This window comes from Esox lucius, chromosome 19, assembly GCF_011004845.1.
Source record: "Esox lucius isolate fEsoLuc1 chromosome 19, fEsoLuc1.pri, whole genome shotgun sequence".
NCBI lineage: Eukaryota > Metazoa > Chordata > Actinopteri > Esociformes > Esocidae > Esox > Esox lucius.
This window is the reverse complement of record NC_047587.1, coordinates 22,386,044-22,411,875: the sequence shown is the minus strand read 5'-3', so window position 1 is coordinate 22,411,875 and position 25,832 is coordinate 22,386,044. Positions and strand designations below refer to the sequence as shown.

General features: G+C 43.3%; 1 protein-coding gene across 7 annotated transcripts in view; it reads left to right on the top strand.

Moving 5' to 3' along the window:
- Positions 1–25,703, top strand: part of LOC105025676 (FERM domain-containing protein 5) — an 82,927-nt gene extending 57,224 nt beyond the window's left edge. Inside the window, exons 2-17 of one of the 7 annotated variants that reach the window (XM_034288317.1) lie at positions 122–226; positions 2,823–2,865; positions 3,468–3,546; positions 5,204–5,301; positions 7,144–7,267; positions 8,868–8,955; positions 9,371–9,459; positions 10,296–10,359; positions 10,584–10,675; positions 11,638–11,712; positions 11,964–12,026; positions 12,256–12,324; positions 12,408–12,514; positions 17,523–17,866; positions 18,046–24,316; positions 24,374–25,220. In XM_034288317.1, the coding sequence (XP_034144208.1) occupies positions 122–226; positions 2,823–2,865; positions 3,468–3,546; positions 5,204–5,301; positions 7,144–7,267; positions 8,868–8,955; positions 9,371–9,459; positions 10,296–10,359; positions 10,584–10,675; positions 11,638–11,712; positions 11,964–12,026; positions 12,256–12,324; positions 12,408–12,514; positions 17,523–17,866; positions 18,046–18,093 (1,488 nt within the window). In that variant the 3' untranslated portion in view covers positions 18,094–24,316; positions 24,374–25,220. Of the gene's footprint in view, positions 1–121; positions 227–2,822; positions 2,866–3,467; positions 3,547–4,199; positions 4,213–4,902; positions 5,016–5,203; positions 5,302–7,143; positions 7,268–8,867; positions 8,956–9,370; positions 9,460–10,295; positions 10,360–10,583; positions 10,676–11,637; positions 11,713–11,963; positions 12,027–12,255; positions 12,325–12,407; positions 12,515–17,522; positions 24,317–24,373 lie in introns of those variants that run through there. The other 6 variants (XM_034288313.1, XM_034288312.1, XM_034288314.1 and 3 more) reach the window with 6 other exon arrangements.
- Positions 25,704–25,832: the final 129 nt, after the last annotated feature.

The following is a 25,832-nucleotide window of genomic DNA, read 5'->3' as shown; positions in this document are numbered from 1 at the left end:
CTTATCGCGGCCCGGCTGAACTAGGCTTGCCTGGTTTCTTGTTTTCTGTTTGCTGTTTTTGTGCTGATTTCTTGGGATGACTTACAGTCCGTCATGTAATTGTTTGCTCCTTGTCTTGTAGCGGGATGCAAAAGGACAATATCTGTTTGACCTCATCTGCCACCACCTCAATCTGCTGGAGAAAGACTACTTTGGCATCAGATATGTGGACCCAGATAAGCAGCGGGTGAGTGTGTACATTTGAGTGTGTATTTATATGTGCGTCTGTGTGTCTCTGTGTGTCTGTGTGTGTCTTTATTTGGTGAAGCAAATTGCAGTAGACAGTTCAATGATATACAGGGCCAGATTGAAGATTAATGTTATGTTATTTATTTCATAACACACCTTTTTAGAGTGGCACTCACTTCATCAGCAGCAGAAGTGGAGAACTGAGGGCTATGCCTCAGGAATGTGTTGTTGCTGCATTGCTTGAGGAATGAACATGACACTCAGACAGTGTGTTTTACCCTCTGAGACAATACATCTCTGGTGCTACCATAGGACTATTTAGTGGAAGACGTTGAAGTGAAGTGGTGGTGGAGGGGGGTAGTGTACATTAAGGGAGTAAATGTTCCCATGAAGACATTGGGACTGGCATCACAATCACCTTTATCATCTACATGTACTCATAAATGGTGAAATCATACCGGTTACAAACTTCAGTTTGCCACAAGACCTCCCCAGTTCCAGGAACTGATAATGTTGTCTGTTCTGGCGGTTTAAAGAGCGAACTTCATTGCTTTGTCGGGAAGAACAGAGAGAAGGGACATTGTCCCATTTTGGACTGATGTATTCTCTATAGTTTTCTTTGCACCTTCAAATTCACAATGCTAATGGAGCATTTCCTACTTTCCTACAATTTGCCCCAGAAGTGTTTTACCTCAACCGATATGAAGTAAGCTTCATTATTGTGCCCATTTATCCTCATGACAAGAAGTACCTCCGGTTTTATTTGGAGACCTGGTGCTTTTGGCCTTGTTCCGTCTTCCTGTTGCCTCGAAAGCTCCTTCCTCCCGTTAGTGGGGGCTCTGGGTGAAGTACAGCAAGGCCCAGATTGATCTCTTCCCCTTGTGAGAAAACCTACATTGTCCGCTGTTTTTCTAAGTGGCATTCAAGCACCACAGGCTTACGACTCACCTTTTGCCATTTGCCCCCTCTAGATCTCATCTCAGATGGTCTGTTGCTTGGGGGCGTCTGTCCCTGCATCTTGCAGCTCCTTGCTGCCCCAAATGCCTGTGGTTTCCATATACTTGTCTCCTCGGCCAGTTGTTGTCCCGGCCCAGCTGCTGGCTCCCTCAGCTGAGAGTTTGACCTGTGAGTCAGGCCCCTGAGAGTTTGACCTCTGGATCAGGCCCCTGAGAGTTTGACCTCTGGGTTGGGCCTCTGAGAGTTTGACCTGTGGGTCTGGTCCCTGAGAGTTAGACCTGTGAGTCTGGCCTGAGAGGTATGCGTATGGGTCGAGCCCCTGTGAGTTGGACTTGTGGGTCGGGCCCCTGAGAGGTATGCATATAGGATGGGCTCCTGGTGCCGAGGAGCTTCTGGAGAAGGCCCATTCCTTTTCCACGGTCAAGGTTCATCTTGAGGGAATTTCTACCGATCCCACAGGGGTTTGACTCTCATGCATGACTATTGTAGCCAGGAGCCCAACCTCCCAGTGTATAAGAGCTCAGCGTAAAACCTGTCAACAATGATGTGCAATGTTTTAAACCTGCTCTGATCAACTCCCTTCAAGTCTTTGGATGTGGTGCCTCATCATTTTCACATTAAGTCTCCCACCTCTTCGGATTAGCAGAGTGGTTGTACTATCTTCTCATGTTGCACTGAGGTGACTGACTGACCGGGAATCTTGGATTATGTATGCAACCATCATTCCTTAGGGGGGGAACCAGGTGCAACACCATTGGGGCCCCATGCTGTTCCAGTCGTGCTAAAGAACGGGCTTAAACTCAATGTTGCGATGGTTTACGCTGGGCTCCTCCAGTCTGGGTGGTGGAGCTCCTGGCTGGTTTCACACAAGCATGGCTTTTCAAAAGGAGTGAATGTGTTTGTCATAGGCTTATGTGCATGTGGATGCGTATTCTTCCCATGTTGCACCGTGTTCCCTCCCTCAGCCAGAGGCAAAACCGGTACAGTACATAAGCCAACGTTCATGATGACAAGGTGAGTTCTACAGCTCTATTGATTGGGGCCTGGAACATGGAGGATATGAATTGACTGTTGTAGTGACAAGGCTTGGTATACTGGCGGAACAATAAATGACCTTCAACCCCCTGAGTCCAGAGAGGACTGCTTCAACACAGTGTCATTTTGTCCCTGTCTGTGTGTTCATCCCTATGTCTGTCTACACATCTGTCTGTCTTTCCATCCATCTATCCTCCTGTCTGTTTGTCTATCTGTCCACATGCCTGTCTGTCTCTCACTGTGTCCCTTCAGTATTGTAATATATGAATAGAACATAATTCATTATTTTATTCTTGACAGATTAGAGATGTTTGAGGTGTTTGATCTGAACAACGAGTTGGGTGTGTGTGTCTTTGTGTATGTGTGTTTGTATGTGTGTTTTAGGCGTGAAGCTGACATGACACTGGCTTTCACACGTCTTCAGTGTAACTGTCATTTCTGTCTATTGCGTTTAACCTATTTTGTAAAGTAATATGAATTGATTTGACCGTGGTTTCAGCATCAGTAACAGCTCATGTTTAATCCAGGCGGTAGTGGCAGGCTTTTAAGACATGTTTCATTTTTGTCACACTTTGATCGTGACTTGTTTGTTTTTGACACAGCACTGGTTGGAGGTCACAAAGTGCATTGCCAAGCAGATGAAATGTAAGTATTTCCAGTGTCTTATGATCATGATTTTAATTGAGTAAATAGTTGTTATAATCACCATGGGGTCTCTGATGGCGTCTGACTACTGTCATGTAGTTTATATTATATGCAGTTTCTAATGTAATATAAACAGATCAAGGTTTTACATTGGAGAGGATATGAAAGTAGACCGAATAAAAACTCACATAAATCCTAACAAAAGATAATCTAGACACAAGATCTCTCACCCGCACTCTTTGTATATCATCCCAAGCTGTTTCTTGCTTGTTGTGGATACGGAGCTTAAATGAGATTATGTTAGCCTAATATGCTGTATAATACTGTGATATGAAGTTAAGATAATATTTTTTATCTATTATAATTCAGTTTCAGTGCCTCATGGATGTTTTCTAACATTTGTTACCATTGTTAATGCTTTTATGTTCACTGAAATGGTTTTGTCAGACTCCATTTCCGTCTACGAATCGCACAGAGTTCAGGTTACCACACACTAAGCTTTCGCAAGCATCGTGATCCTTTCCGAGAGTGTCTTTTACGAATAATCACTTGAACTCTTACCATGAAATGTTCCTGACTATTTTATTCTGCCTTGGTGACAGCCCAGCCTCCATTCACCATGTGTCTCAGAGTCAAGTTTTACCCTCCCGACCCCGCCGCTCTCAAAGAGGAAATCACCAGGTAGGACTTGGTGTGATGCTGCATGTCAGGGACTGCGTCTGTTGAGGTTTGGTGTGTAGAAAGCTTTCAGTTACAACTGCCTTTTCAAAAGCAGTTTCAGAACAGTTTCTGTTGTTTATCACATTCTCCCACACTTTCTGCCCAGAGATGTTTGCGTGATGAAAGGGCAGATGACATTCTTAGTTTTTCGAGACATTATTGAGGGGCTTCCATAATAAAAATAAATCTTAGCATTTTTTGTCTAAAACCAGTGTGATAAATATTAAAAAGAGACACTGCTGTTTGAAGTAAAGTTGAGATGTATGTAAAAAGCCTTTCGAAGTAAGCTGGCAAGAGAGCCTACTCTTTGGAATAAGAATTGCTGCTAAATTGAAAGGCTCGGTAGCTGGGCTGTACTTGGCTTTCTGGCCGACTGGATGGCTGCTTGCTGATGGAATGAGGCAGGCTGAGGGTCAATGACTGTTAGCAGACTCCTCTAAATGATACATGATTAGCCCCCAGCAAGTTCAGATTGGTATCACTTTTGCACATTTCTCCTCCTGACTCCCGCATCCCCCGTGCAGTTTGCAATGAGGTCACCCAGAAAAGTCTCACCGCGCCCTCAATAGGGCTGTTAAACACCCTCAGAGTACGCTCTGAAACCTGATGATGACATCACAGACGCAAGTATGTGTGCAACTGAGAGTGAGAGAGTTTCTTGTGTCTGTGCGTTTGTTTGTCATTTACACTGCGTCCATGTGGACACGCGCCGATCCGATCAAGTCATAGTCATTACTGTCTTGGAAGTCCATACACTCAGGTGAGATTACGTGAACACAGAATGCAGAGCATGGATAATAAATGGTGTGGATTATGGATGTGTGACGGGACGGAGTTATGGAAGGGGAGAAAGGGAATGATGGCTGAGGAACGGAGCAAGAATGTGGTAGAGCCTGTGAGTAGTAGGGTGGGATAGACCTTCGTTCAATATCTGAAATAATCAAATACTGACAGGATGCACCAAACCAGAGGGGGATTACGTTTTTAGATTAAACCAGAATAACATTTTATTCATGGCTGTCCAAATCTACCGAGAGCAAAGTCTTTAAAAACAGGTGAAAGAAATAGAGAGAAGAAAATAAGAGATATAAACCAGGGAATTTACAAGACAATCACTGCATCTGTCATTTAACTGGGTCGCTCAAAAGGGGAAATAGCTGTTTTAACACATGGCTTCTTGAGTGGCATTCTATTAGGGTATGGGCTGTGGGAAATTGGTTTTCAGGATGATCTTCCACAGCCCATTGAATGGTTTATATCATGTCACATTCACTTTCAGGATCAGTATTCGGCTGTACAGTAATCATTGTTTCATAGGTGTTAGGGTTCAGCACTATCTTTGGAGGCTTGAACTGCATCACAATCAATCCACGGTAGCAGCTGTTTGCCTCAGTGCCTTCAAAGGTTGTGACGAAAATGAAATATTCCAGGTACCCAATGGGAATCTGAAAATCAACATTATTTCGACATTTGTCAGTAGCTATGTCTTGACATTTATTTACTTTTTTGCAGGAGATCTAAATTAACAACTGTGGTCTGGAACATTGATGATTGAAAGTAGGCAGGTGACATAGTTCCATGATCGCTGACCTTCTTCCCCTTTTTTATTCCGGTCCAGATATCTAGTCTTCCTGCAGATCAAGAGGGATCTGTATCACGGCCGCCTCCTGTGTAAAACATCAGATGCTGCCATGCTGGCTGCATTTATCCTGCAAGGTAAAGTATTTCACATGACCCCTGATCCCACCATAGAGATAATACCAGCCTTAAGTTAAAAAGGACTTGGATCTCCTTAAATAGGCATAGCATAATCAGTTGGCTACAGATAAGCCCTGAGGTTTCGCTTACCTCATCTTAACTGATCTCTACTGTAAACTAACAAGCACGAAATTAGGAATGTATTCCCACAACACACAGAACTCCACAATAATTTACAATGTAAAACCATATCTGACAAAGATGAAAAGGCTAAGATCAAAGTAAGATGAATGCCCTGAATGCAGAAGCATGTGGCTGTGGTAGATTATAAGATGATTATCGGGAATTTTGCTATCACCTCTATTGTTAGCTGTTTACGCATGAAGCTTGTTCCATTACACAGAGGTTGGCTCTATGTTGGGTGGGGTCTGGAGGCTGGCTCTGTGTAATGGAGGAATCAGGAGGCTGGCTGTATGCTGGAGGGGTCAGGAGGCTGGCTTTATGTTGGAGGGGTCAGGAGGCTGACTGTGTGTAATGGAGGGGTCAGGAGGCTGGCTGTGTAATGGAGGGGCCAGGAGGGGCCAGGAGGCTGGCTGTGTAATGGAGGGGCCAGGAGGCTGGCTGTGTAATGGAGGGGTCAGGAGGCTGGCTGTGTGTTATGGAGGGGTCTGGAGGATGGCTGTATGTTGGAGGGGTCAGGAGGCTGGCTATGTAATGGAGGGATCAGGAGGCTGGCTGTGTAATGGAGGGGCCAGGAGGGGCCACGAGGCTGGCTGTGTAATGGAGGGGTCAGGAGGCTGGCTGCATGTTGGAGGGGTCAGGAGGCTGGCTGTGTAATGGAGGGGTCAGGAGGCTGACTGTGTAATTGAGGTGTCAGGAGGCTGGCTGTGTAATGGAGGGGCCAGGAGGCTGGCTGTGTAATGGAGGGGCCAGGAGGCTGGCTGTGTAATGGAGGGGTCAGGAGGCTGGCTATGTGTAATGGAGGGGTCAGGAGGCTGCCAATGTGTAATGGAGGAGTCAGGAGGCTGGCTATGTGTAATGGAGGGGTCAGGAGGCTGGCTATGTGTAATGGAGGGGTCAGGAGGCTGGCTATGTGTAATGGAGGGGTCAGGAGGCTGGCTATGTGTAATGGAGGGGTCAGGAGGCTGGCTATGTGTAATGGAGGGGTCAGGAGGCTGTCTATGTGTAATGGAGGGGTCAGGAGGCTGGCTATGTGTAATGGAGGGGTCAGGAGGCTGTCTATGTGTAATGGAGGGGTCAGGAGGCTGGCTATGTGTAATGGAGGGGTCAGGAGGCTGTCTATGTGTAATGGAGGGGTCAGGAGGCTGGCTATGTGTAATGGAGGGGTCAGGAGGCTGGCTATGTGTAATGGAGGGGTCAGGAGGCTGGCTATGTGTAATGGAGGGGTCAGCCCAGCAGCCAAAGGCCAAACTGAGATTCTACATCAACGTGTATGATTTTATTAGAATCTACTCACATAAAATGTCTAATTGTAATTGTAGCAGTCCTCTCCGTGCCACAGTGTGTGAACGGGTGGGAGGGCTCAGCTCACTGCTCCTATGGAGGCTAATCTACTATGTCGTGGTTGTGTCTTGTATGGTTCAGTTTGTAGAGCATTTACTCAGTTAAATTCCTCAGGCCACAATACGGCAAACATTTATGGAACCATAATTGAGAAAAACCACAATTTAAATATATTTTTTCAAGAACTTTGTATATCAGAACTTTGAAAGCATTTTCAAATGTAGGTTGTTGATATTGTATTAGGATCACATTATATATTTTTTTATTCTATTACTTTGTTACTATGCATGTTCAGGTTGAGGTGCTTTACTAACATTTTCCAGTCGTGTGTTTCAGCTGAGATCGGGGACTATGATCCTGGGAAACATCCTGAAGGATACAGCTCTAAATTCCAGTTCTTCCCAAAACATTCAGAGAAGTTGGAGCGACGTATTGCCGACATACACAAGACAGAACTGATGTAAGGAAGCTATTTTATTCTTTATTCTCTTAGAAACGTGATCCTTCATGCTCTTCCCCACCACTTTTTTTTTATTTTTGGGGGGACATTTTCTAAAACCTGTGATCAGCAAAAACAGCCAGGTTGACTGTCTATTGTTTTCTGTAATTTCATGGTGTTTTAGAGAGAAACAAGCAGGTAGATTGTCTATTGTTTTCTGTAATTTCAGGGTGTTTTAGAGAGAAACAAGAAGGTAGATTGTCTATTGTTTTCTGTAATTTCAGGGTGTTTTAGAGAGAAACAAGCAGGTAGATTGTCTATTGTTTTCTGTAATTTCAGGGTGTTTTAGAGAGAAACAAGCAGGTAGATTGTCTATTGTTTTCTGTAATTTCAGGGTGTTTTAGAGAGAAACAAGCAGGTAGATTGTCTATTGTTTTCTGTAATTTCAGGGTATTTTAGAGAGAAACAAGCAGGTAGATTGTCTATTGTTTTCTGTAATTTCAGGGTGTTTTAGAGAGAAACAAGCAGGTAGATTGTCTATTGTTTGTAATTTCAGGGTGTTTTAGAGAGAAACAAACAGGTAGATTGTCGAGTGTTCTCTGTCATTTGAGGGTGTTGCAGAGAGTAGGGCTGAGATGGTGAGACTCTTTTGACCTTTCATTTGCACAGTCATTAGTGTGGAGTTCTTAGCTCCACGAGCTGGCAGGGAATGTAATGCACGCGCTCACACCAGCAGGGTAGCTGAGGAAGCATCTCTGGGTTTCTTCATGATGATACAAAGGCTGTAAAAGACATTTCCACACACTGATCCTTCACGCTCCCAGTCAGCCCTCTGAAGGCCGTATGATTGAGGCCAAGTGGATAATGGCTTAGCCATAATTGATGAGCTATTTATCAACCCACAAGGCACTGTTCCTTTGTTTCAATCATAATGACTGTGAGATAATGTGCCCTCTACATTAACTGGAACATGGAGCAGCCATTTGCAGATGAATTCAGAGGGGATTTGAAGGTCCTTTAACATAGTCCAGTCACCCAGCTCGGTGGTGATGGGTGTGCGACATGACGCTACCTGTGGACAGCATAGCCACAGCTCACCAACCAAAATGAGTCTGAACCAGGTTGGTAGATGTAGGGGCTGGAAGACGTTCATCACAGCTAAGATCCTCTGCTGCCCTCTAGTGAGTTGTGCGACAAAGCACCTGTCAATATGCCCGGGTGTGTAGGAATGGGAAATATTCTTGGAAGGTTTAGACAGGTAAATTTTTTAAATCTGAAATGAATTCAAACCTAAGAGTCACAGGCATTTCGTACTGCATTTTTTTCTCAATTTTCCCCGTTTTCTCCATGGGCGTCAGGCATAAATTACTCCATGATTGTAGAATATTTGGGGCTTGCTTAGAAGCGAACAACAGTTAAATTACCAACCTGTTCAAAAGGCCAAGCTTCTTAAAAAACGAGTTCCCCTTTCTCAGACGTATCACAATAAGCATCTGCTACCTCAGTCTGGTGGAAGAGGAAGAATTGTCACATTTGTCACAATTAATATTCTGCATTTAAACTTTGCTTCTGTCTTTTCAAAGACGTGTGTTGATATAAATATTTGCGGATGCTCTCTCAGGGGCCAGACACCAGAAACATCCGAGCTGAATTTCCTTCAGAAAGCCCAAATGCTGGATACATATGGAGTGGATCCTCATCCATGCAAGGTTGGGTGAACAGTTCTTAAACACTATTGATCAGATTCACTCAAAATACATTTTCATTTTGAAACCCTTTTTGCATCTACTTGAGCTTTGGAGTTTCTCTTGGCAGAACAAGCAACACATATGTCAAAAACAAATACCAGCAAATGCAACTATTTATAATGAACAGTATTGTGTTTATTTGACACTGGTGTATTTGGTCTTGTATGTGTTTGATGCAGGTGTTTCCAGTAATGTTTGTTTTTGTTACTGGTGTATTCTGTATTGTATGTATTTGAGATGTGCATTCAATATTATGAGTTTTTTGTTACTCGGTATTGTTGATATTGTTTTTATACTAAATATTGTCTGTTTTTGATAACTGTTTATTCAGTATTGCACAATGCCTTTTTGTAAAAAAAATATCTGTTTTTGACAGGATGTGTCTGGAAATCCAGCTTTTCTTGCCTTTACTCCATTTGGATTTGTCGTGCTTCAGGGAAACAAGAGGGTTCATTTCCTCAAGTGGTGAGTGGATTACTCTTCCTCTAGCCCTGGACATAGCACAGCTGGTTACACTGTATCTTCCCAAACCTACTTTAGTTAATGAAAATAAATTAGCAGTATATTTTAGAATACATTGTGTGTATATTTTAAGTGTACTAAAATTATATTAAGTATTGCTATTTAAATAGTGCTTAAATACTATTTTAATACTATTTATACTAAAATACAGCTTAGATGGATCCAAAACAATACACTAGGTATACTTCTGTTTTTGGCTTGGGTACCAACAGTCTGTTTCGATCCATCACTAGAGGCCAGAATCCATACGGGCAGCTCATCATAGCTAACTTTAGCATCCTAATAAAATGATTATGCAGGTCTGTCTATTGAGTCAACGCATGTCGATTTCAAATTTAATATATAGAAAAAGACACGTTCTCAACCACTGGCCCTGAATGCCCACAGCTGCCGTTAGCTGAAATAATCTCTACAGATAGAAATGTAGTTCCATGCATTTTTACAGCTCAATGAATCGCATTTCATAAAGCCGTCTTTATATCTGCAGCTCTCACAAAGTGCTTAGACTGATGGCCATCCCACAGCTGTGTTGTTTCGTTTTGTCAGCCGAACATGGAGCTCTGCTACTGCTTCTGTTACCTGCCTGTGGTTGTCATTCATTTTTAAAGAGCCCGTGGCTCTCATTGCAACTGGATGCATGTCTAACTATACCCGTCTAACTATACCAGTCTAACTATACCCGTCTTAATATACCTGTCTAACTATACCAGTCTAACTATACCCGTCTTAATATACCTGTCTAACTATACCCGTCTAACTATACCCATCTTTGTGGGCAGGAACGAGGTGACCAAACTGAAGTTTGAGGGAAAGACATTCCATATATATGCAAATCAGAAGGAGGTGAGAGCGTTCATAATTGGTGTATTTTGGTGGAGTCAAGCAGAGTGAGTGTATACTGTGACTGTTGTAATGGCAGTCTCCTCTGATAACGTGGCTGAATGTACCTAGTTCTGATCACTGATTGTCATAGTAGTCAGTAACATCAAATACCTTTCGATATTCCTGACTTTAAGAAAAAGCATCGGTTTGGTTCATTTTCCTGCACGTTTATTTCAAATGTGCAGGACAAAAAGATCATCTTGACGTATTTTGCGCCAACTCCTGAGGCCTGCAAGCACCTGTGGAAATGTGGAGTGGAGAACCAGGCCTTCTACAAGTGAGTGTTTTCCTCCAGCGTGCCTGTGAGGGATGCTGTCCTCTCGCCCTCAAGTGTCCAGGGAGCAGCGTTGTCAGGCGGTTCCTCACTGCAACTGTGACCTTTACCGAACACTTAACAGCTCCTCCAGACAAATAAGGGCTCCTTCTTTCTCAGGGATGAATGACTGTCAGTGTCCTCTCTCTCCGCACCTCTTGGAGACGTTCAAAGACCACCACCCTGTGGACTATATAAAGAATGACTGGAGAGTCTGGTAATGGAGAACGGTGACGGGGAAGGTTGCACATGAGTGTTTGGGCTGACAGAGTGCTCAAGGTTATTAAAGGACACAGAGAAAGGGGAGGGACAATGAGGAAAGGGGAGGGACAATGAGGAAAGGGGAGGGACAATGAGAAAAGAGAGGGCAGACTGAGGGCAGCTCAGCACTCAAACAGATGGAAGTCGTAGGAGATATCCGCTAAAGGGCTATAAATGAATCCCATTGGGGACTGGGAGATTTTCATGGATGCCTGGCTGATTGGCACATAGCGTTATACTGCTGTAATTAAACACATCTGTCTGTGTTGGATAAATCCTGCAGAAAGAGAAGGATGAATAAATACGCACCTTTTCAAAATGTATTTTGAAAGTTAAAATATATAAATCTGTATCAGTTTTTGAATGATGGTATTTTCCCTCAGTAACAACAAAGTTAGTATGTATTAATCTACAGTATGTAGAGTGCACAGTCATAATATATCATTGTTAGTTTTCAAACTATTCTTAGAGAACCAGACACTTTGGAGTAGGAAATAAAAGTGAATGTTCTGATAGTCAGAGCAGTTCTTGATGTTGTTGGTGGGTGGGGGGGGGGGGGGGGGGGCAATGATGATTAACATATGTCACCTTAAAACACCTCCCAAATGTCACCTGTCCTTTCATTCTTTATTATCCTGTAATGACTCTTTCTTCCACTCATTCAGGCTTGAGAAGTCCAGTCAGGTGCGGACAGTGTCCAGCAGCAACCTATTCTTCAAGGGGAGTCGTTTCCGCTACAGGTACAGTAAATGATGACGGAGTAGAGGGCCATGCAGGTAACTGAAAGCTGTGCCGGTGAATGGACCGCATGGCCCTGCTGGGACGTCAGCCTAAACCTGACACATCACACAGTAGGCTGGAGGGGACCGCAAGGAGAACAGTGGCTTTAGTTGCTTAAAGAACAGTCCTCAAGCATTCCGGTTCCATTTTGTTGTTTTCATATCTGTGAAGAGAGAAAAACTAACCTTTAAAACTTTCAAACTGTTTTCAGTCGAAAATGTCATCCCAAAATCAACTGGATATCTGAGCTTCTAAATGGTTTCCAAGAATTCCAGTTGAGTCTGCCCAGTATGTGATGATAAAAGGTTGCCTTTGTTCTTGTGACATTGCGTTGTCTGGTTAATTTAGTTAGAGAGTCTTGAGTTCAGCAGGTTCATCTGATATCTGTTCTCTTGTACTCCCCTTCTATACCACACTGAACAGCACAATGTAGTGTGCCATCAAGCGGACTGGGGAGTGTGTGTGGGGAGAAGCCTCACTTCTGTTATTGTGGTTTATTGTAGTGGACGAGTGGCAAAAGAAGTGATGGAACAGAGTGCCAAAATCAAGCGAGAGCCTCCAGAAATACACAGGTAACATCAGTTCTATTCACTAGATGAGAGTGGAACATCTCAGATGAATAAGATCCTAAATAAAAGAGTTTGTGTCTTTCCAGGGCTGGTCTGGTTCCCAGTAGAAGCTGTCCGTCCATCACTCACGGGCCACGTCTCACTAGTGTTCCACGCACACGGCGGAGGGCAGTTCACATATCCATTATGGAGGGTAAGAGTTCCCCCCAACCCGCCAGTCCCCCACGTCGACACACACACACGTTCAGAACACACACACTTACAGAACACACACACTCATACTAAACATTAACATAACGATTACACACACACCGAGTGACTTCGGAAAGCATTCAGACCTCTTCACTTCCTCCGCATTTTATGTTTAAATTGATTGAATATGTATTTGCCATCAGTCTACACACAATACACCATAATGAAAATGTTGTAGAAATTTGTGCCCGTTTATTGAAAAAAAAAAAGACCATTTTCCGTGACTCAAATGCATCCTGTGGCCCTTGAACATCCCTGTGTGTCTCTAGAAGGTGGATGCAGCACACCTGTGGCAAATTCAATTGATTGGACAGGATTTAGAAAGGCCTCAGTGTTTGGGGGAACGGTCCGGATTGAGGGAAAGATGAATGGAGCAAAACACAGAGAGGTCCTTGAAGAAAACCTGATACCGAGTGCATAAGGCCTCAGACTGGGGTGAAGATTCATCTTTTGGCCTGACAACGACCTGAAGCACACAGTTAAGGCAACGCTTGAATGGCTTATGTCCTTGAGTGGCCCAGCCTAAGCAAGCTGAGCATCTGTGGGGAGACCTAAAGATCATCAAGGTTTTTTACACTCTGCATTAAAATCTGACATGGAAGGTCTACACGCATGTGTGGGAAAAACTGACCAAGAAACTGAAACTACCCAGGTATGCAAAGCTGGTAGAGGCATACCCAAAAATACTCTAAACTGTGACTCTAAAGGGGTCTGAATAGTTCTGTACATGAGATATTTTAATAAATTGACACATTCATAAATAGAAAATTATATTGTGTGTAGAATGAGGGCACAACATGTTTATCATCAGTTGTATATGCAGTCTATAACGCAATCAAATGTGGAGAAAATGAAGGGGTCCGAATACTCTCCCAAGGCAGCTTACATACGTACAGAACACACACATACCGAACACACATGTACAGAACCCACACCTACAGAACACACACCTACAGAACACACACGTACAGAACACACACATATAGAACACACACATACAGAACACACACGTACAGAACACACACGTACAGAACACACTCTGTAACCTGAGCTTGGTCCGGTTCCTGCTGTTGGGAGTGGGGGACCAAGCTGCAGATACGTGTGTCACTCAGGCTGCTCTATTTCAGCACCACCCCTTGGAGCTGTGTGTGTGTGTGTGTGTGTGTGTGAGGGCTACAGTCCCAGCTCTCAGTATGCGGGGAGGGGGGTTGTACGACAAGGGCAGTTGGAGTACCCGTCCGTCAGTCCCCCCTGCTCTGAGCCTCCAAGTGAACCTAGTCGTCCTCTCACACAATGTGCTTTGACCGGCCTGGCCCTGAAGCTAACCTGGCAAGCTGACACTGAAAGGCCGCGGCACCTCTTTTCCCCACAGCTGCCCGTGTTGTCCGTCCTCATTGTTCCTCTGGCTGTCTGCGGGCCTGCTTGTAACCTGGTGCAGGTCAGCGTACAGGGAGTGTCAGAGAGCTATGATGAACGCTCGGCCATTAGCCCCCGGCTGGTGCTGACTGAGTGTCTTACTGTAGTATTAATACACCCAGTTTAAAATAGCCAGGGCCTTCTTCTCCATGTATGTCACGGCCGTGGGCGGGGCCTGGAAAGGTCCAGCGCTGGCCGACTGAACACTGCTACGGCCGTGAAGTCGCTCTCGCTCACCCTTCCAGCCAATACAGCAGCCACTGGCCTAACGCAGCCAGGTCAAGCGCACAGCCAGGGAGCTGGTACCGGGGCCACCAGGACCACCAGGACCACCAGGATCACCAGGACCACCAGGACCGTGAACACGCGCGCGCGGTTTGAGCCATAGAAGCCGCCACCATGGTGAAGTGTCTGATACGCATCACCACACGGGTGAACGTGCACCTGCGGATGATTAACCACTGCTACCGAGATGTCAAGGTGCGCGTGCTGAGCTTGGGGCCCCGGATGCTAGGCAAGGCCCTGGGCGTCCTGCCCCTCTACCCGTCCCTGACTGGGCAGCAGGAATCCGGCAGCTTCTCCCCCCTGCCTCCGCCGGTCCTGCTTGCTGATGGTCGAGCCCAGTCGTGGACACCGACAGGTAAACTGGTCAGCTTGTGTTCCACGGGGACCAGCGCTGTCTGTGTTTACCTCACTTCCAACTTGCAGACCGAATGAAAGTGCCGTCATGTCTTCGATGGAGTTGTAGTCCGAGCTTTTACAACATCCTTGATGGGTCTTTGTAAAGAGATACATTTCTTGACCTATTTCTTGTTGAAATGTGATTTAATTTAATCTTTATTCGGTTTAGAGGAAAGTTAAGTTCATGGGTCTTATTATTTCCGGTTGAAACTAGCCAAGTGATGCCAAGTGTTGATTTTCTGTGCAGTAATGATTGGATTTCTAATTTTGGCTTTTGAATGGCTTTATGCTGTGTCCCTTGAAAGATACTTTGTATATATATTATAATAGAGCCAGTAGGCATTTTGAAGTCTGTCCTGCAACCGAGGATATCTTGGGATGTGCTGAAGGAGATTACCAATAAGTGAATATTGCCTCTCACTGCCACCCACTACAGAGCTGTCCTGCTTTTTCTTTGACAGAATCTCAGCAGTCAGCATGGATTAACAGAGTTTGCCTAATCTCTGTATATTTCCACCTATGGATAAAAAGCAGACATATGAGAATTAAGTGACGCCTCATCATCTGAGGATGTGTTAATCCCTGTGGTGGCTTTCTGAGGAATGGAACCATCAGCTAAATTTTTCCTCTCCTGCAGTGAAGTCTAACCTGTAGCTTGTATAAAAAGAATGTAGAAGCATTTGCATGACTTTGATTATACAAAGACATTTTAGCAGGTTAAGCTTGTGTTCACGGATCAGCTAGCTAGAAACCTTACTCACTAAAACTAAATGTCAGCTACACCACTCCAGCGTTGTCATTGGTTGGGAGATTTGGGTCGTTGCCGTGCTGCTCCATTCATCTTTCCCTCAGTCCTGATCAGTCTCTTAATTCCTGCGGCTGATAAGCACCCCCATAGCATGATGCTCTCACCACCATGCTTCACAATAGTGATTGTATTAGCCAGGTGATGAGTGGTACTTTATTTTCGCCAGAGGTAGCGCTTGGCATCTAATAGTTAAATTTTGGTGTCATTAGACCCGAGAATATTTTCCTCATACTCTCAGAGTCTTTTAATTGCCCTTTGACAATCTCCAGGTAGCATGTCATATGCCTTTTACTCAGGTGTGGCTTCTGATGAGTCACTCTACCATAAAGGCTTGATTGATGCAATGCTACAGAGTTAATTGTTCTTCTGCTAGGTTCTTCAATAGTCTTTGTGGTTCCAAACTTCTTCCATTGGACATTGAAAACTTTAACTGCTTTAGGGATTCTTTTATAACCTTCCCCAGGTCTTTGCATCAACAAAATGTCGGAGGTCTACGTAGATTTCTTTGGCTTGGTTTTTGCTTAGACACGCACTATTAAATGTGGGACCTTATTTAAACATATAAAACAAAATGTTCTATCTTTTGAATTTGCCACAGGCAGATTAAAGGACACAGGATACATCTAAGGTCAATTTGGAGTGTTAGGGGTCTGAATACTTCTGTATGTGAGATATTTCCTTTTTTTATTTTCAAAACATATACACACATTCATAAAAAGAAATAACTTTTTCATTTCAGGGTACATTTTGTAGATACATGCTAACATTCTTATTTTATTTATTTCAGTTTAAAAAAAAAAATCAAGTATCAGTCTATAACAAAACAAAATCTGTAGAAAGTGAAGGGTTCTGAATACTTTCTTATGCTGCTGTATCTTATTACAAATGTATTTGTATTACTGTATTGTGGATTATTGTATTCTCTCCCTGTTACTGATTGGACCCTGTTTTCTATACTATTTCGGTTAAATATTGTTTTCTGCTGGAAGGTGGAAATTAGCAATACTTGCGGTAATCTTATTACTGTGCTGTATGTAGAAGAGCTGTAAGTGTCCATATACATATGTTCCCAGGCCTATATTTGCTTCGGACTGAAAGATAACACCCACAGCCACTGTGACCTTTAAGGTTTTGACCTGGTAGGGCTCCAAGTGCTGTGGGATTGAACTAGCTGCTTATTTGGATAGTGTATGTTCATTTTTCTTGACATTACCTAGCCATCAGGCATTAATGCAGATCAATGGTCCAGTCCAGACTCATGGTCATATGATCTGTGTTACTGTATTAACCAACACATATGAAGATCTCTCTTGTTAGACGTTAGCAGCACTGTAGTACTGAAGTGTACTGATACACCCTCCCCCCCACTGACTGGCAAGATGTACGATCAGGTTTCATCTCTCAGTTTGATCTGACTTGAGCCTGAGTATCTTCTGCCTGTAAAATACATCTATACACAATTCCCTACCTGTCATACCAGATTAAAACCAGACCTCTTTACTCTCCCCTCTACTGACCATACCAGATTAAAACCCAAACCTCTTTACTCTCCCTTCTACTGACCATACCAGATTAAAACCAGACCTCTTTACTCTCCCTTCTACTGACCATACCAGATTAAAACCAGACCTCTTTACTCTCCCCTCTACTGACCATACCAGATTAAAACCAGACCTCTTTACCCTCCCCTCTACTGACCATACCAGATTAAAACCAGACCTCTTTACTCTCCCCTCTACTGACCATACCAGATTAAAACCAGACCTCTTTACTCTCCCCTCTACTGACCATACCAGATTAAAAACCAGACCTCTTTACTCTCCCCTTTACCGACCGTACCAGATTAAAACCAGACCTCTTTAAACTCCTCTGCCTGCCGTACCAGTTTAATCACCAGACTGTTTGTATACATAAGTATGATCTCCAGTGCATGCAGAGTGGGTAGATAGCTGGGGTATGTTTCCAACTGCTGCCATGTTTCTATTCCTCCTAAGAGTGTGTCTGTTTCTCCCCTCACCCCTTTCCCTCCCCCTGGCCTGGGCAGGTCTGGAGTCGCTGCGTGACAGTGCTCACTCCACACCTGTACGCTCCGTGTCACACGGAGACTCCTTCATGCCGCGCTCCCGCAGCCTGGCCACGGACGAGGGTTCGGCGGTGATCTCCGATGAAGCCTACAGCCCCTCGGACAGCGTGCTTCCCACCCCGGTGTCGGAGCACAACCTGGACCTGGCTGTGGCGCGGCAGGTCAACGGAGCCCCCCGCAGCATTGAGGAAGAGAGGGAGTCGGAAGCGGGTACTCCCTCGGTGGGGGATTCGGGCGACTTGGCAGACAGTAGAGCGGCGTTAGAGGGTTCTGGGGGGGCGGCGGCGCTCAGCGAAGTGGAACAGGTGAATAAGTTTGTTTTAAGTGTCCTCCGTTTGCTCCTTGTGACCATTGGACTCCTCTTTGTCTTGCTCCTCCTCCTCATCGTTCTCACCGAATCCGACCTTGACGTCGCATTTTTACGTGATATCCGTCGGACCCCCGAATTTGAACAGTTCCATTACGAATACTTTTGTCCCCTCAGGCGGTGGTTTGCCTGCAAGCTCCGCTGGGCGGGCAGTTTGCTCATTAACAAGTGAAAGACAGTGAGGCCGTAGAGTGAAAAAGCCCATTGGGGTTTTTGAGAAGACGATTGAGGCTCCGGAGTGATGGAGGGCAGCCCCGTCCCAACCATGAACCCAGCTTCTCCCATGATACTCCTGGAATCACTATGCCAGGAATTTCTCTCTCTCTCTTCCTTCACTTTTAGTTACGTCTGTTTGTTTTTTTACAAAGCCAGGAGAATTTTTTTATTTGTATTTAATTTCAGATCAGGTCATTTCAGGTATTTTATTTTTTCAAAAAATATAAACGAAAAAATATGAAACTGAAATCAAAGAACTGAAGTATTTTAAAACAGTTCCTTTTTAGGGACAATGCATTTTCTTGCAACAAATGAAAGTTGCCTTTATTTACTATTTATTGTTTGGAACATAAATTGCATTAGCATAGGGAAATAATGTGATGCAAAGAGATCAGGGAAGTCATTAAAATAATTAATAAAGTTGTGAGCTAGATACAGTTTTGAGAAGTTTTTACTGGAGTAGATCATGTCATCCCCATCAATACATCTATGATTGGTTTTCATTAGAGGTTCATTGATCAAAACACAGTGTGGAATTCAAGCAATGTTAAATGATAAAGTTATGAAATGTAGTGAAGACGCTAACAAAAAATGCCTTTTATGAAGAAAAATGTAATGAAATGAAGACCGTATTGAATTTGGCAGAATGTTTTGAAGTTATACTTTTGTGAAAATCCAATTATGTATAAGTAGAAGCTGTGAAGTTGAAATTAGTTTTTTGAAGTTTTATAAAGGATGTATGTACAGTAACCATGGTGTTATGTGGCCCCATAGTGTCAGTAACTGGTAGAATTGTTGATAATCAACCTCTTGAAAACACTCACTAGCACCAACTGAACCCTTCTAGGTATGTAGGTGTGCAGTTAGATGTGCAATACCCTTACGCTTAAATACTTCAGTACTTTAGAAAGTGTGTATTTGTCATGTTTCTTGATTTTGTTTTGTCAACATTTATTGATTATGTTAAGATCTGGAGAAGATTTAGGATTTCTTTGTATAAAGAATGTACAGTTTTGTTCAGTTCCATGTCAACCTTGCTCTTAAATTTGTGTATATCACGCTAGAATTAACTGTTAGCATAAGAATAACAATGATGTACTTTTTGTACAAAGTAGTTTGTTTCCTAATATATTGACAGTTTTTCCATGTATATTTTAACAGAATTAAAATGTTATTTTGTTATCGAAGATTAAATTATACCTTTTTTAGCGCTGTTTCAAGTGAGGTCTAGAATTTATGGAAATATATTGTAAACGGGGGGTTGACTCAAAAACAAGGCGTTTATCCAGATCCACTCCACAGATTCCACCTCTCTTACTCCACCAGCAATGTCACTGCAGTCACTGTGTGCAAATGTTTTGGCGTCAAGACTCATTTATTTCCCCCAGAAAATACATATTTAAAAAGCTGGACCGGACTAAAATGCCAACCGAAAAAATTGTATTTCAGAGAAAATTCACAAATGCAAATGCTCAGTAGTTTTCCAGAGTTTTAGAAGTGGATGTGCAATCTTCTGCCTCATAACTCAAGGGAGCAATATGCTTGCTGTCATGGCTGCTGGATCCTGGGTAAAGTCTGTTTTTGTGTTTTTGTCTACCTCCTGTACTGTACCTAATGCAGGGTTTAGTGTGTGTTTTTTGTCTCTGTATGTAGGAATGTAACAAACTTCAAGCTGATATTGTGAAGTGTTGACAGGAAAAAATGTGCTCTAATTTTAAAAAGGGATTACATCTTTTTTTCATAGGACGATTAAGAAAAGAGATTGAAAGTGATGATGAGAAAGACAGATAGAGAGAGAGAGAGAGAGAGAGAGAAGAGGAAGAAAGGACGCCTGAAGAGATTAAAATAATTAGGAACGGGGGAAGGACCACCCTCACATTAAAGTGTGTAAGGATAGTCAATTGGGAATGCAAATGTCAGCACTTGTTCTCAAAACCCCATTGGCTAGACATCCATGCCTGTTTTGGCATGTTATTCTACACCATGCTACTCCATGCTCTGATCCCCAGGGGTGCTTTTGCCTGCTTCCCTGGTGAGCCCAACCTGGGCCCATGTAACTGGAGCACTGCAGCTCCTCAGGTTCATCTGTCCCCCAGTAGCACCCTGCTAGCTCATGTAGACCCAGCAGGGAAGGCAGGATACAGAGTATCTATGTCAGTGCTATGGCCGGGTGTCTACTGTATTCACTGCATCTATGTCAGTGCTATGGCCGGGTGTCTACTGTATTCACTGCATCTATGTCAGTGCTATGCCCAGGTGTCTACTGTATTCACTGCATCTATGTCAGTGCTATGGCCGGGTGTCTACTGTATTCACTGCATCTATGTCAGTGCTATGGCCGGGTGTCTACTGTATTCACTGCATCTATGTCAGTGCTATGGCCAGGTGTCTACTGTATTCACTGCATCTATGTTAGTGCTATGGCCGGGTGTCTACCGTATTCACTGCATCTATGTCAGTGCTATGGCCGGGTGTCTACTGTATTCACTGCATCTATGTCAGTGCTATGCCCAGGTGTCTACTGTATTCACTGCATCTATGTCAGTGCTATGGCCGGGTGTCTACTGTATTCACTGCATTAAACCCTAAACCCTCCTACAGAGTTGAGCCGACATCTGAGTGGGAAATATCTGTGTTTAAGGCACATGGGTAGTAAAAGCAGCCCTTTGTCTGGTGAAGTGACGGGTAAATTACACATTGCAAAAAGGTATAAATTCCTGAGTCTTGAGTTCATGCCATTGTGCTAGGGTATCATGCATGCATTTAAAATGAAAGAGACACCTGGGCAGCATGAACAGCGAATTTAAATGGTGAATTTGTCTTTATTAGGATTGGGAGTCTAGCTTTGATGTATAAGAAACAGCACTGTTTTATGATTTTATACATTTATATTTCCTATTTATTACTTGCCTAATGCGAAATCAAGGTCAACAGAACCACTATGGAACTCACGTGTTAAGTTTACTTCAGAAACCTGGAAGAGCAAATAAGAAGGACATGTGAATTGATGGTCTAGGGACACTTTATCAGCGTTATGTAGCTCCAGTGCTATTTGTTTCTCCAAGCTTGCATTAAGGCAGCATCATTCAATGAGCAATAACATGTCAAATTGGAAGAGCAAACAGACATAACAATGTAAAGAGATGTGTTGCACTGGACTTTGAGCTGTTGTTTTTTGCTGTGTCAAATCAGTTTACTGTCATGATTTCCACAATACCAACAAATGACTGTGCTCATGGTACGCTCATTATCCTTTATATAGAAGCAGTAATAATATGAAAAGACAGTTATTATTCTTTAGCATTTACCACATGTTATACATGGTGTTCCTTCCATTGTTAGAGTTCTTGTTAGGATGTTGGCTTTCATTTGTTTCACAGTACATCCATGACACGGAAGCGTCTTTCCCAGTGCCTGGACTCTTGAGTACCTAACAGCTCTGCATTTTTTGGAAGGGGCAAATGAGTGAATGAACGAGGACAAATACATTGCACCTTCCTCATAATATGGACAGCTCTTTCATTTCAGACATACAAAATACTTGTTATCAGTGTGGCTTTGACTTCCCATACTGTAATGTTGTGTCAGCACAAGTTAGTTACTGATCCCAGGTCATATTGCACGGTGTGCACTTACAGTGGTGTCATCTGGGTATCTGGGGGAAAGTTGTTGCCAAAACCCTGTTTATGCCTGGTTCTAACCTGCATCCTCTGTCTGGATCCTGTCCACATTCTGATTGTGCAGGGCACACATTTCTATGGAGAGTTGTTGAGGATTTAAAGGTGTTATCTGATTTTGATCAGGCCTCGTGTGTTCATGGTTCAGATCATGTCAAGCTCAGGATGGAGTCATGTTACACAGCCTTAGACGCATGTAGAAACGGGGCTTATCTGTGTCTGTCGGAACCCGTTCAGGTGTTACATCTGAGAACCCTTTAATCTATACAGTACATTTGTTCTGATGTCATGTTTACATTAGTTCCTTTAAACATTTGTTTTGTAGATGTTTCAGACTGTAGGATACACATTGCAGATACTAGATGTCAGTTGAATTTGCGGAATTCTGAGGCTGTTCATTTAACATGTTAATACATTTCCCCTACACTGCACAAAATATTGTCTTATCTAGTATATTTCACTTGTTTTCAGGTTAAAAAATCTAACCATCCTTAAAGTAAGGTAAGGTTTTCTTAACAAGCTAGAATATCCTGCTTGTTTTTAAGAAATATGCCTTGAATATCGTGTAATTTGTCTTGTTCTATTGGCAGATTATTTCACCTATTTAATGCAAATATCTCCTCAAAAATAGTTAAATTGTCCATGTTTTTTGCAGTGTAGCCATGAAGTCTTAACTGGAAACCACACGAAAATACGGGAAATGACTTGACCATTATTCTGAGAATACATTCTCAGGGATTGTTAAGGAGTGGGGCAGTTCCACTAGTTTTTATGTTAAAGAAGGTTGGAAGATTGGTGAGGGCAGGTTAAAGGGCAAGGGCCCCGATTCCAAACCCATGCAGATTCTACTGTGCGTCTATGCCAAAGTCAGCACGGGTCATGGGTCTGATGTACTTATGGTTGTTTGCCTGTGACTTGAACACAGGTCAGACAAAAGGGACTCCTTCAAAAGCAATGAGCTAGTTTTTCTGCACGCTTTTATTTCTTTAGGTCCCCTTCACCCTCACATTAATGCTACTGAACAAGTAGATTGAGGACAGACTTTGACCTATAAAGCTGAAGACCAGTCATTAAAATGTCATCGTCGATGTAATATGCGTCTGCCTATTTGCCGGCTACCAAACAAACACTTACACATCCATGCAAATACAAGATGCATATCAGCTGTGTGTAGGCATGTCTTAGGTATTCCTGTATTCTGCATCTTTCTATCTCGGAGTTGAGGTTGCTGTTTATTTACGTAATATATGAACATACAACTATATACAAATCCATGTGCCAAATCCAGTTCTTGTTCAGTCTGATCCATTCCGAACTCATGTTTGTACCGTATAAAACCTGAAAAAAAACTATATACAATATTGTTTCTCCCTGATAGATCTGTGTAACTGGTGCCATTAAACAATTCAAACTTGAAAAAGTCTTCTTCTGGTTTATGGTTCTTCCGTAGAAATTTACATAAATACAATAAAATTACAATTGTGTAATATTTGCAAACTTCTATCTGTGAAAGCTCAAGCTATACCACCATCTAGAGGAAATATCATACATTGCATATTCTTGGCATAAACTACATTGAGAAGATCCCCTGAGATGGTTTCTTACAGTTTGTGCAGAAATTCTTTAGTTGTGCAAACCCAGTTTTATCAGCTGTCTAGTTGGCTGGTCATTAAAGATCCTGCAGATAAAGAAGCTGGATGTTTGTCTGGGCTGGAATTATTACATCTTTATGGCTGTGAGGCCAGCTGCTAAATTCTCTTAAAAAGACGTTAGATGTTCCGGCTGTCAGCATGCCACATGCACACTACCTCATATCTAGAAATCACTGTTGCATTATGTTGTGAGATGAAACTCCATTATAATGTGGCCTCATATTGTTCCCAGAACACAGTGTAATACCACACCTCTCTGGTGGATGATCTGTCATTTCCCTAGAACACAATGTACCTGTGTAATACCACACCTGTCTGGTGGATGATCTGTCATTGGCCCCAGAACACAATGTACCTGTGTAATATCACACCTGTCTGGTGGATGAACTGTCATTGTCCCTAGAACACAATGTACCTGTGTAATACACCTGTCAGGTGGATGATCTGTCATTGTCCCCAGAACACAATGTACCTGTGTAATACACCTGTCAGGTGGATGATCTGTCATTGTCCCCAGAACACAATGTACCAGTGTAATACACCTGTCAGGTGGATGATCTGTCATTGTCCCCAGAACACAATGTACCAGTGTAATACACCTGTCAGGTGGATGATCTGTCATTGTCCCCAGAACACAATGTACCTGTGTAATACACCTGTCAGGTGGATGATCTGTCATTGGCCCCAGAACACAATGTACCTGTGTAATACCACACCTGTCTGGTGGATGATCTGTCATTGTCCCCAGAACACAATGTACCTGTGTAATACCACACCTGTCTGGTGGATGATCTGTCATTGTCCCCAGAACACAATGTACCAGTGTAATACCACACCTGTCTGGTGGATGATCTGCCATTGGCCCCAGAACACAATGTACCTGTGTAATACACCTGTCAGGTGGATGATCTGTCATTGTCCCCAGAACACAATGTACCAGTGTAATACACCTGTCAGGTGGATGATCTGTCATTGTCCCCAGAACACAATGTACCAGTGTAATACACCTGTCAGGTGGATGATCTGTCATTGGCCCCAGAAAACAATGTACCTGTGTAATACACCTGTCAGGTGGATGATCTGTCATTGTCCCCAGAACACAATGTACCAGTGTAATACACCTGTCAGGTGGATGATCTGTCATTGGCCCCAGAACACAATGTACCTGTGTAATACACCTGTCTGGTGGATGATCTGTCATTGTCCCCAGAACACAATGTACCTGTGTAATACCACACCTGTCTGGTGGATGATCTGTCATTGTCCCCAGAACACAATGTACCAGTGTAATACCACACCTGTCTGGTGGATGATCTGTCATTGGCCCCAGAACACAATGTACCTGTGTAATACACCTGTCAGGTGGATGATCTGTCATTGTCCCCAGAACACAATGTACCAGTGTAATACACCTGTCAGGTGGATGATCTGTCATTGTCCCCAGAACACAATGTACCTGTGTAATACACCTGTCAGGTGGATGATCTGTCATTGTCCCCAGAACACAATGTACCAGTGTAATACACCTGTCAGGTGGATGATCTGTCATTGTCCCCAGAACACAATGTACCAGTGTAATACACCTGTCAGGTGGATGATCTGTCATTGGCCCCAGAACACAATGTACCTGTGTAATACACCTGTCAGGTGGATGATCTGTCATTGTCCCCAGAACACAATGTACCTGTGTAATACCACACCTGTCTGGTGGATGATCTGTCATTGTCCCCAGAACACAATGTACCAGTGTAATACCACACCTGTCTGGTGGATGATCTGTCATTGGCCCCAGAACACAATGTACCAGTGTAATACACCTGTCAGGTGGATGATCTGTCATTGTCCCCAGAACACAATGTACCTGTGTAATACACCTGTCAGGTGGATGATCTGTCATTGTCCCCAGAACACAATGTACCTGTGTAATACACCTGTCAGGTGGATGATCTGTCATTGTCCCCAGAACACAATGTACCAGTGTAATACACCTGTCAGGTGGATGATCTGTCATTGTCCCCAGAACACAATGTACCAGTGTAATACACCTGTCAGGTGGATGATCTGTCATTGTCCCCAGAACACAATGTACCAGTGTAATACACCTGTCTGGTGGATGATCTGTCATTGTCCCCAGAACACAATGTACCAGTGTAATACACCGGTCAGGTGGATGGATGATGTTGGCAAAGGAGATATGCTAACAGGGATGTAAACACATTTGTGCACAACATTTGAGATAAATAAGCTTCATATACAAATGAAAAACATCTGTGATCTTTTACTTTTACTCACCAAACAAGACCAACATGACATTCATATTTTGGTTCAGTGTAGCAGTGGGATTAAATAAAGAAATGCA